Raw genomic sequence first — 12,397 nt, 5'->3', positions numbered from 1 at the left:
CCGGCCAAACTGAGCATTCGGGGGAGAAGGGCCTTGGTCAGGGAGGTGACCAAGAACCCGATGGTCACTCTGACAGAGTTCCTCTGTGGAGATTGTAGAACCTTCCAGAAGTACAACCATCTCTGCAACACTCCACCAATCAGGCCTTTATGGTAGAGTGGCCAGACAGAAGCCACTCCTCAGTAAAAGGCACAAGACAGCCTGCTTGGAGTTTGCCAAAAGGCGCATAAAGGTCTCAGACAATGAGAAACAAGATTCTCTAGTCTGATGAAACCAAGATTGAACTCTTGGGGCTGAACGCCAAGCATCATGTCTGGAAGAAACCTGGCACCATCCCTACGGTGAAGCATGGTGGTGGCAGCATCATGCTGTGGGGATGTTTTTCAGCAGCAGGGACTGGGAGACTAGCCAGGATCAAGGGAAAGATGAACAGAGCAAAGTACAGAGAGATCCTTGATGAAAAACTGCTCTAGAGCGCACAGGACCTCAGACTAGGGTGAAGGTTCACCTTCCAACAGGACAACAAATCAAAATCTTATTTGTCACATGCTCCGAATACAACAGGTGTAGACCTTACAGTGAAACGCTTACTTACAAGCCCTTAACCACCAACGCTTTAAGAAGTAAACAAAGTTAAGAAGTAAAAAAATAGATAAGTAAAATTTTTTCAATAAAAGTAACAAATAATTCAACAGCAGCAGTAAAATAACAATAGCGAGGCTGTATACAGGGGGTACCGGTACAGAGTCATTGTGTGGGGGCAGCGGTTAGTCGAGGTAATTGAGGTAATATATACAGTGCCTTGCAAAAGTATTCATCCCCCTTGGCGTTTTTCCTATTTCATGTAATGGACATACACAAAATAGTCCAAATTGGTGAAGTGAAATGAATAAAAAAAACTTGTTTAAAAAAATGCAAGAAAATATTAAAAACGGAAAAGTGGTGTGTGCATATGTATTCACCCCCTTTGCTATGAAGCCCCTAAATAAGATCTGGTGCAACCAATTACCTTCAGAAGTCACATAATTAGTTAAATAATGTCCACCTGTGTGCAATCTAAGTGTCACATGATCTGTCACATGATCTCAGTATATATACACCTGTTCTAAAAGGCCCCAGAGTCTGCAACACTACTAAGCAAGGGGCACAACCAAGCAAACGGCACCATGAGTTGTGGAGAAGTACAGATCAGGGTTTGGTTATAAAAATAATATCAGAAACTTTGAACATCCCACAAAGCACCATTAAATCCATAAAAAAAATGGAAAGAATATGGCACCACAACAAAGCTGCCAAGAGAGGGACGCCCACCAAAACTCATAAACCAGGCAAGGAGGGCATTAATCAGAGAGGCAACAAAGAGACCAAAGATAACCCTGAAGGAGCTGCATACTCCAATTTCCGCTGTGGAGCTATCTGTCCATAGGACCACTTTAAGCCGTACACTCCACAGAGCTGGGCTTTACCGAAGAGTGGCCAGAAAAAAGCCATTGCTTAAAGAACAAAATAAGCAAACACATTTGGTGTTCGCCAAAAGGCATGTGAGAGACTCCCCAAACATATGGAAGAAGGTACTCGGGTCAGAGGAGACTAAAATTGAGCTTTTTGGCCATCAAGAAAAACGTCCAGCGCAAATCCAACACCTCATCACCCCGAGAACACCATCCCGACAGTGAAGCATGGTGGTGGCAGCATCATGCTGTGAGGATGTTTTTCCATTGGTAGGGACTGGGAAACTGGTCAGAATTGAAGGAATGATGGATTGCGCTACAGAGAAATTCTTGAGGGAAACTGTTTTCAGTCTTCCAGAGATTTGAGACTGGGACGGAGGTTCACCTTCCAGCAGGACAATGACCCTAAGCATACTGCTAAAGCAACACTCGAGTGGTTTAAGGGGAAACATTTAAATGTCTTGGAATGGCCTAGTCAAAGCCCAGACCTCAATCCAATTGAGAATCTGTGGTATGACTTAAAGATTGCTGTACACCAGCAGAACCCATCCAACTTGAAGGAGCTGGAGCAGTTTTGCCTTGAAGAATGGGCAAAAATCCCAGTGGCTAGATGTGCCAAGCTTATAGAGACATACCCCAAGAGACTTGCAGCTATAATTGCTGCGTAACGTGGCTCTACAAGGTATTGACTTTGGGGGGGGTGAATAGTTATGCACGCTTAAGTTTTCATTTTTTTTTGTCATTTCTTCTTTGTTTCACCATAAAAAATATTTTGCATCTTCAAAGTGGTAAGCATGTTGTGTAAATCAAATGATAGGAAAAATGCCAAGGGGGTGAATACTTTCGCAAGCCGCTGTACACTACCGTTCAAAAGTTTGGGGTCACTTAGAAATGTCCTTGTTTTTGAAAGAAAAACATTTTTTTTGTCCATTAAAATAACATTACTTTGATAAAAAAATACAGTGTAGACATTTTTAATGTTGTAAATGACTATTGTAGCTGGAAACGGTTGATTTTTTAAAATGGAATATCTACATAGGCGTACAGAGGCCCATTATCAGCAACCATCACTCCTGTGTTCCAATGGCTTGTGTTAGCTAATCCAAGTTTATCATTTTAAAAGGCTAATTGATCATTGCTGGCCTTCTAGGCAGAGTTCCTCTATCCAGTGTCTGTGTTCTTTTGCCCATCTTAATCTTTTTATTGGCCAGTCTGAGATATGGCTTTTTCTTTGCAACTCTGCCTAGAAGGCCAGCATCCCGGAGTCACCTCTTCACTGTTGACTTTGAGACTGGTGTTTTGCAGGTACTATTTAATGAAGCTGTCAGTTGAGGACTTGTGAGGCATCTGTTTCTCAAACTAGATACTCTAATGTACTTGTCCTCTTGGTCAGTTGTGCACCGGGGCCTCCCACTCCTCTTTCTATTCTGGTTAGAGCCAGTTTGCGCTGTTCTGTGAAGGGAGTAGTACAGAGCGTTGTACGAGATCTGCAATTTCTCGCTTGGAATAGCCTTCATTTCTCATATCAAGAATAGACTGACGAGTTTCAGAAGAAAGTTCTTTGTTTCTGGCCATTTTGAGCCTGTAATCGAACCCACAAATGCTGATGCTCCAGATACTCAACTAGTCTAAAGAAGTCCAATTTTATTGCTTCTTTAAATCAGAACAACAGTTTTCAGCTGTGCTAACATAATTGCAAAAGGGTTTTCTAATGATCAATTAGCCTTTTAAAATGATAAACTTGGATTAGCTAACACAACGTGCCATTGGAAGACAGGAGTGATGGTTGCTGATAATGGGCCTATGTAGATATTCCATAAAAATCTGCCGTTTCCAGCTACAATAGTCATTTACAACATTAACAATGCCTACACTGTATTTATGATCAATTTGATGTTATTTTAATAGCCAAAAAATTTGCTTTTTATTTCAAAAACAGTGACCCCAAACTTTTGAATGCTAGTGTACATGTAGGAAGAGTTAAAGTGACTATGAATAGATAATAAACAGAGAGTAGCAGCAACATAAAAGAGGGGTCTGGGTAGCCCTTTGATTAGCTGTTCAGGAGTCTTATGTCTTCGGGGTAGAGGCTGTTAAGAAGCCTTTTGACCTAGACTTGGTGCTCCGCTACCGCTTGCTTTTCGCTTGCCTTTTTCTTTTCCTGTGGTCCACAATCATCTCCTTTGTCTTGATTATGTTGAGGGAGAGGTTGTTGTCCTGGCACCACATGGCCAGGTCTCTGACATCCTCCCTATAGGCTGTTTCATCATTGAGCAACCCTAAGCACACAGCCAAGACAATGCAGGAGTGGCTTTAGGAGAAGTCTCTGATGTCATTGAGTGGCCCAGCCAGAGCCCGGACTTGAACCAGATCGAACATCTCTGGAGAGACCTGAAAATAACTGTGCCGAAATGCTCCCCATCCAACCTGACAGAGCTTGATAGGATCCGCAGAGAAGAATGGGAGAAACTCCCCAAATACAGGTGTACCAAGCTTGTAGCGTCATACCCAAGAAGACTTGAGGCTGTAATCGCTGCCAAAGGTGCTTCAACAAAGTACTGAGTAAAGGGTCTGAATACTTATGTAAATGTGATATCAGTTTTGTATTTGTAATATATTTACAAAAATGTCAAAAAAACTATTTTTACTTTGACATTATGGGGTATTATGTGTAGATTGATGTGTAAAAACAATTGAATCCATTTTAGAATATGGCTGTAACATAACAAAATGTGAAAAAAGTCAAAGGGTCTGAATACTTTCCGAATCCACTGTACACACATACATACATATATATATATATATATATATATATACATATACATATATATATATATATATATATACACACACACACACACATTAAATACATATACACATATATAAATAAACAACTTTAAAAATATATATTTTACTTTATTATTTTAACGACAACATTTTAGCTTCTACTTCCAGCTTATACATCCAAAAAAGTGTAAGAGATACTGTTGCATGTAGGTCTAGATTATTTATGGATTGATCATATAGAATTATCAACACATTCTTTTAAGAACTCCAAAGACTCCAAAGCAATTGCATGTGGTGCAAGAAACACTGAATTGCTGCTTTTTTCTATTATCAAGACACCTGCTGGTAACTTTAAGCTGGTTAAGACAGCTCACGACGTTTCCTAAATACTGTATCGGTCAACTAGGCATGGCTCTAATCACTAAAGAGGCTTCACGCATAACTTTTATTTTTACCCAGCAGAGTAAAATGGATCTATTCTCAGCACTTATGACAAATATTCTACTTGGAGACGCTTTGTGAATACACACCCTGATGTATACAAAATTGTCTCAATGGAAGTCTTAGAATGAAAAGTCCCATTTTGTGTTTATTAAACATAAACAAGTTTTAAATACACCATAAGAAAACCACACATACACGTCTCAACAAAAAAAAAAACATAATGAACTTGAGAAAGTGCATTCATTTTCTCATTAAACCTTTACACTTGTGGACATTTGCCTATATGGAAAGGGCCATATTGAAATGTTTCCCACAGAAGAAATGTAAAAAGAATATGCATTACCATGGTTGCAGTTGAAAGTGAACATTTTGGTCTGATCATTTCCCCATGATCTCCAAACGGTGAGGACACAACAGTTCACCTCACAAGACTGAATCCAAACGCGACACTTGATTTCATGTGCATTTTACTGGACTTTGCCACATTTGTTGATAACAAAATCTGAAAATACTCTGGATCCATTCAGTAACATGATAATAACACTATTGGAAAAATTGGGGTAGGTGCAACATAAGGCCAACAAATGACAAGGGTTTAAGTGAGGACTAACTGGTGAATCCAAATGGACACACACCTCTCCAAACCGTGCAGTTCCTACATCATTTTAATGATCTTTTATGATTCAAGGAAAGAGCCTTCAAATATAAGGTGCTTTTTGAGCTCCCCTAGCTTCGATGTTGAGGAACTGAAGCAAGCACACTTCTATTTATAAAAATATATATATACACAAATTACACAGCCCTGTGTTCCCACCATAACACAATTACTATCGTTGTATAAGCAATGCAAACATTTTCCGTTATAAATCTCAATCTGGGTCAGGTGGGCATCATTTTAAATCTTATTATTTTTCCAACATGACTAACTAAGTTATAAAATACGATCTTAGTGTATTCTCCTTTTTTTTGGGTAGGCACAAAACTACCTCCATACTTCCATTCATTGTTTTAATCAGGACTGGTCACCTTCTGACAAGTCTTGTGACACTTATGGGGGTCGTAGAGCAAAACAGAGAACATCATGTTCGGGAGAGCCTCATCTTTCCATAGAGTGGTCATATTAGTTTTGTAGGCCAAACCGTTCGGACGCTACAGATGTTTTTGTGAGAAGTGTCGTGGAATTATTGTAATCAAATGGAGAGACTTTTTAGATTTCTTCAAAACAATCAAACTGTATTATTTCACTCCTGCAGTAATGGAGCTGAAAACCCGTGACATTTACAGTATCAACGTTCGTCATGTTTTATGTACAGTGACAAGGATGACATGTGTCATACCCTGGGTTGTCCTGAACAGAATGAACATGTTTGTCGTATTGCGAAGAAAATTTGAAGTGGAACACGCACCTGAATGCACTTATGACTCCATTCTACGTGCACCAAAATGCCGATCTGTTTGTCTAAAGTGCCTTGTCAAAGCCTAACACTGTAAGTTCGTATTTTAGAACTTAGCTAGTCATGTTGGAAATATAATAAGCTTTTAAATGATTCCCACCGGACCCAGAATGAGATTTAGAATGGAAAGTTGTTGCATTGCTTAAATGCCTTATATGTCACGCATTGTCTCGATGCAATATTCTACCCAGAAATATTCAACACTGAAATATGTTACTCTCGGTACTCCAAATGCATCTGTGGAGCTTTCCTGCTGACTACAATTAAAATTAACTGTTGTCTTTAATGTAAGGTTTGATCTAAAAGTCAGAAGCTATCGAGTGGAGTGGTTACTTTCTTTTTCAGCTGGTGTATCCTAAGGTAGCTCCTCTCTGAGAACCTCTTTCCGCAGTGCATAGGAGGCCTCTATCCCGTGTGGACCTTCAGGTGCATCTTCAGCTGGTTCTGGCGGGAGAACTTCTTTTCACACTGGGGGCAGCTGTAGGATTTCTCCCCTGTGTGGATCCTCTGGTGCCTCTTCAGGTGACCAGCCTGGGTGAAGCGCATGTGACACTGGGTACAGCTGAAGGGTTTCACCCCTGTGTGAAGCCTCTGGTGCCTAGTCAGGTTGGAGGAGTGGGAGAAACTAGCCTGGCAAAGGTGGCAGCTGAATGGTTTCTCCCCCGTGTGCATCCTCTGGTGGATCTCTACCTGTTTGGGGAAACTGAAGGCTTTCCCACAGAATGAACACGGGAAGCGCTTCTCTTTGCCACTGGATCTGCTGATAGCGTTACTACTACTGTCATTTGTCAATGGGCTTGTGTAGCCATTTAGTGTTGAGGCACTGGCATTGTCTGAGGTCTGGTTTAACAGGAGAGTGTGAGGAGGATGAAGGCCAGGGAGTGTCCGTGTTGTCTCAGGGTCCATGTTCCAGTTTATAGATCCTATAGAAGGCAGGCTGAAGGCAGCTCCTGTTAGGAAGTTAACCTGAGGTTCCATCAGTCTCTCTGAATCACAACTATAGGAGCAGGACGGAGCATCACTAGCCGAGTCTGTGTCTGTTCTCTTCTGCCACATACGGACACCTCCCCGTCCCCGGAGACCAAGTCTACGCCTCGCCCTGGTCTCAGCCAGTCTGTTGTCATGGAGATTAAGTTCGGTTGTTGTTTTGTGTTCGACTGTCTGTTTCTGGTTGTGGTTAACAGTGTTGTTCCCCAGCCCAGAGTTGAGGACGCTGTCCCATCCACTGACCTCCACTATGTCGCTTCTGGTCCTGGCCTTCTCAGTGATGTTATCCCCTGGGCCCTTGGCTGCACAAGTCTGGGAATCCAAGATGGCTGCCCAGTCTCCTCTGTTATCCTCCAACCAACCACCTGCAGGAAGAGGTTACAAAATACTTTACAAACATGGCAGAGAACATATGGAGTTTTTTGTTTGACAATCACCTGGTCAAGTTCATACACTATAATGTGTTTAAAACAATAGCCAGGTGCATCACTATTCCCATTGAAGATCTATTACTGCATGTAGGATATATGTATTTCTCCCTTACCTTGCTCCCCCATCTTTACTCCACTCAGCAGATCAATGCTCTCTGGTTCATCTTCTATTGTCTCCTCTTTGACTAGCAGCAGATCAGGCTTCCCATCCTCCATGTCTACTGACTGTAAGAGATACAGAGTGAGATGATGTTGGATCAATAAATCTGATATGAGCACCCTGCTGATTGGGCAATGAAGGACTGCTATTAATACTATGCAAACGTGTTAGTTGAATTGATTACTTGACACTAATGGTTTGATAACTCAAAGGCATGGTCCCACACTTCATACAAAATGAATCAAGACCTGGGCCCGTATCCACAAAGAGTCTCAGAGTAGAAATACTGATCAAGGATCAGCTCCCCACCTACATAGTCTCATTCCTTATGATCTATGATCAGCTCTGAGACACTTTGTGGATACGGGTCCTGACCTAATACCATTCAGACAGTAGTTTACAGTAGGCTCACCTCAGTGAGACTGTGTGTGGTCCTGTGCTGCTCAGCTGGTTCCTCTGTGGGTTCAGGAGGTGGTGTAGTCTGGTTGTCCTCCATGACCATGGTCCCCTCAGTGTTCCCCAGACTCTCCTCACACCCCTCATCCTTTATCAGCTGCACCTCGTGTCCCTCCTCATCCTGGAAGAGAGATGATACAGATTACACAGACATACACTCCCTCAGGTACGTACACACACATACACAGATAATAACTTTCAACATGGAGTGTTTACCCATCCCCACTATGTTTGAGTCCTATACTGTAGTTACAGAATGACTTCATTATTATTAAACCCATCATGGTGGACATAAATATGATGTGGGTAAATATGAGTCAGCTATGATAAGTCAAAAGTCAGACAAACCTGACTAAACTATTTTGACATGTACAGTAGGTGTTTGCTAGTGTGTGAGTATGTGTAGGTATTTTTAGTATTTGGTTCTAAAGAGCTGTTGTGTATATGCAGAATAGGGTGAGATCAGATGTGATGTATACTGAAGAGAGTCTCAATGAAAGTCTTGGAATGAAACACCCCATTTTGTGTTTATTAAACATAAACAATTTGTAAATACACGATATGAAAACCACACATACACGTCTCAACAAAGAATCTGCATAATTCTTTTATTTTCCCTTTATTTAACCAGGTAGGCCAGTTGAGAACAAGTTCTCATTTGCAACTGTGACCTGGCCAAGATAAAGCATAGCAGTTCAACGCATACAACAACACAGAGTTACACATGGAATAAACAAAACATACAGTCAATAATACAGTAGAACAAAATAAAACAGAAAGTCTATATACAGTGAGTGCAAATGAGGTAAGATAAGAGAGTTAAGGCAATAAATAGGCCATGGTGGCGAAGTAATCACAATATAGCAATTAAACACTGGAATGGTAGATGTGCAGAAGATGAATGTGCAAGTAGAGATACTGCGGTGCAAAGGAGCAAGATAAATAAATAAATACAGTATGGGGATGAGGTAGTTGGATGGGCTGTTTACAGATGAGCTATGTACAGGTGCAGTGATCTGTGAGCTGCTCTGACAGCTGGTGCTTAAAGCTAGTGAGGGAGATATGAGTCTCCAGCTTCAGTGATTTTTGAAGTTCGTTCCAGTCATTGGCAGCAGAGAACTGGAAGGAAAGGCGGCCAAAGGAGGAATTGGCTTTGGGGGTGACCAGTGAGATATACCTGCTGGAGCGCATACTACGAGTGGGTGCTGCTATGGTGACCAGTGAGCTGAGATAAGGCGGGGCTTTACCTAGCAGAGGCTTGTAGATGACCTGGATCCAGTGGGTTTGGCGACGAGTATGAAGCGAGGGCCAGCCAACGAGAGCATACAGGTTGCAGTGGTGGGTAGTATATGGGGCTTTGGTGACAAAACGGATGGCACTGTGATAGACTGCATCCAATTTGTTGAGTAGAGTGTTGGAGGCCCTTTTATAAATGACATCGCCGAAGTCGAGGATCAGTAGGATGGTCAGTTTTACGAGGGTGTGTTTGGGAGCATGAGTGAAGGATGCTTTGTTGCAAAATAGATTTTAGATTTAATTTTGGATTGGAGATGCTTAATGTGAGTCTGGAAGGAGAGTTTACAGTCTAACCAGACACCTAGGTATTTGTAGTTATCCACATATTCTAAGTCGGAGCCGTCCAGAGTAGTGATGCTGGACGGGCGGGCAGGTGCGGGCAGCGATCGGTTGAAGAGCATGCATTTAGTTTTACTTGCATTTAAGAGCAGTTGGAGGCCACGGAAGGAGTGCTGTATGGCATTGAAGCTTGTCTGGAGGTTTGTTAACACAGTGTCCAAAGAAGGGCCAGAAGTATACAGAATGGTGTCGTCTGCGTAGAGGTGGATCAGAGATTCACCAGCAGCAAGAGCGACATCATTGATGTAAACAGAAAAGAGAGTCTGCCCGAGAATTGAACCCTGTGGCACCCCCATAGAGACTGCCAGAGGTCCGGACAACAGGCCCTCCAATTTGACACACTGAACTCTATCAGAGAAGTAGTTGTTGAACCAGGCGAGGCAATCATTTGAGAAATCAAGGCTGTTGAGTCTGCCAATAACAAGGTGGTGATTGACAGAGACGAAAGGCTCGGCCAGGACGATGAATATGGCCGCACAGTAATGTCTCTTATCGATGGCGGTTATGAAATCATTTAGGACCTCGAGCGTGGCTGAGGTGCACCCATGACCAGCTCTGAAACCAGATTGCATAGCGGAGAAGGTACGGTGGGATTCAAAATGGTCGGTAATCTGTTTGTTAACTTCGTAAAGTGTATTCATTTTCTCATTAAAAGTGCCCAGGGAATTGTATTCTGCAGTTGAATGGAAGTAATGAACTAGTCATGTGTGAACATCATATAGCCTACACCAGTGTTTCCCAACTCCAGTCCTCCAGTACCACCAACAGTACACATTTTTATTGTAGCACGAGTTGAATGAGGTATGCATGTCCGGGGCTACAACGAAAATGTGTACTGTTGGGGGATTTGAGGACTGGAGTTGGTAAACACTTGCCTACACAGTACAAACACTATGTAACATACTTTTTAGGCTTATACTGTATATGCCTTATACAGTGCCTTCAGAAAGTATTCACAGCCCTTGACTTATTCCACATTTTGTTGTATTACAGCCTGAACTCAAAATGGATTAAAAATATTTTTTTCCTCACCCATCTACACACAATACTCCATAATGACAAAGTGAAAACATGTTTTAGAAATTTTTGCAAATGCATTGAAAATATGTCCTTTACATAAGCATTCACACTTCTGGGACAATATATGTTAGAATCACCTTTGCATCGATTACTGCTATGAGTCTTTCTGGGTAAATCTCGAAAAGCTTTGCACACCTGGATTGTACAATATTTGCACATTATTCAAGCTCTGTCAAGTTGGTTGTTGATCATTGCTAGAAAGCCATTTTCAAGCCGATTTAAGTCAAAACTGTAACTATGCCACTCAGGAACATTCAATGTCGTCTTGGTTAGAAACCAGTGTATATTTGACATTGTGTTTAAAACCTGTTTGGTAAAGGCGTGCTGCTAGCGGGACACCTCGACAACATCCGGTGAAATTGTAGAGCGCCAAATTCAAATTAAATTACTATAAATATTTAACTTTCATAAAATCACAAGTGTAATACATCAAAATAATTTTAACTTCTTGTTAATCCAGCCGCCATGTCAGATTTCAAAAAGGCTTTACGGCGAAAGCAAACGATTATCTGAGGACAGTGCCCCGCATACAAACACATGAAAATCATATCTTAACCAGGCAGGTGCGACACGACAGTCAGAAATAGCGATATAAAAAACGCCTTACCTTTGATGATCTTCTTCTGTTGGCACTCCAAAAGGTCCCAGTTACATCACAAATGGTCCTTTTGTTCGAGAATGTCCTTCTTTATATCCATAAAAACTCTTTAGCTGGCGCGTTTCAGTCAATAACCCACCCAGTTTCCCTCCATCAAAATGCATACAAAATGAATCCCAAACGTTACTAATAAACTTTTACAAACAAGTCAAATAACGTTTATAATCAAATCTTAGGTATCCTAATACGCAAATAAAAGATTAAATTTAAGAAGGAGAATCGTTATTGTCTTTACCGGAGAAAAATACCAAAGAACGCGCTCTCTTCCACGTGCTTGGAAACACTACAATTTCTGGGTCATTTTTCCAAAAACCAGCCTGAAACTCTTTCTAAAGACTGTTGACATCTAGTGGGAGCCCTAGGAACTGCAATCTGGGAGGACTTGACCTTATAATTAAAGTACTATCCATTGAAAATAGTGATAAGTTGAATTTTTGTTTTTTGGGGGGGGTTGTTGGTTTCGCCTGCCATATCAGTTCTGTTATACTCACAGACATAATTTTAACAGTTTTAGAAACTTTAGAGTGTTTTCTATCTAAATGTTCCAATTATATGCATATCCTAGCTTCTGGGCCTGAGTAACAGGCAGTTTACTTCGGGCACGCTTTTCATCCGGACGTCCTGCTGAAAGGTGAATTCCTCTCCCAGTGTCTGTTGGAAAGCAAACTGAACCAGGTTTTCCTCTAGGATTTTGCCTGTGCTTAGCTTTATTCATTTTAATTTTATCCTAAAAAAAACTCCCTAGTCCTTGCCGACGACAAGCTTACTCATAACATTATGCAGCCACCACCATTCTTGAAAATATGAAGAGTGGTACTCAGTGATGTTTGCCCCAAACATAACACTTTATTCAA

General features: G+C 41.4%; 2 protein-coding genes across 2 annotated transcripts in view; both read right to left on the bottom strand.

The window, feature by feature from the left end:
• LOC106610040 (oocyte zinc finger protein XlCOF7.1-like) overlaps positions 1–12,397 on the bottom strand; it is a 268,532-nt gene that overhangs the window by 225,164 nt on the left and 30,971 nt on the right. The gene's annotated exons all lie outside the window — the stretch shown is intronic.
• Positions 1–12,397, bottom strand: part of LOC106609871 (uncharacterized) — a 34,042-nt gene that overhangs the window by 7,130 nt on the left and 14,515 nt on the right. Inside the window, exons 4-6 of the mRNA XM_014208892.2 lie at positions 8,127–8,291; positions 7,668–7,779; positions 7,367–7,488 (exon numbers count right to left, since the gene is read on the bottom strand). Of these exons, the coding sequence (XP_014064367.2) occupies positions 7,367–7,488; positions 7,668–7,779; positions 8,127–8,291 (399 nt within the window). The remainder of the gene's footprint in view (positions 1–7,366; positions 7,489–7,667; positions 7,780–8,126; positions 8,292–12,397) is intronic.

This window comes from Salmo salar, chromosome ssa08, assembly GCF_905237065.1.
Source record: "Salmo salar chromosome ssa08, Ssal_v3.1, whole genome shotgun sequence".
NCBI lineage: Eukaryota > Metazoa > Chordata > Actinopteri > Salmoniformes > Salmonidae > Salmo > Salmo salar.
The sequence above is the reverse complement of the archived record's forward strand: the minus strand, read 5'-3'. Positions and strand labels throughout refer to the sequence as shown.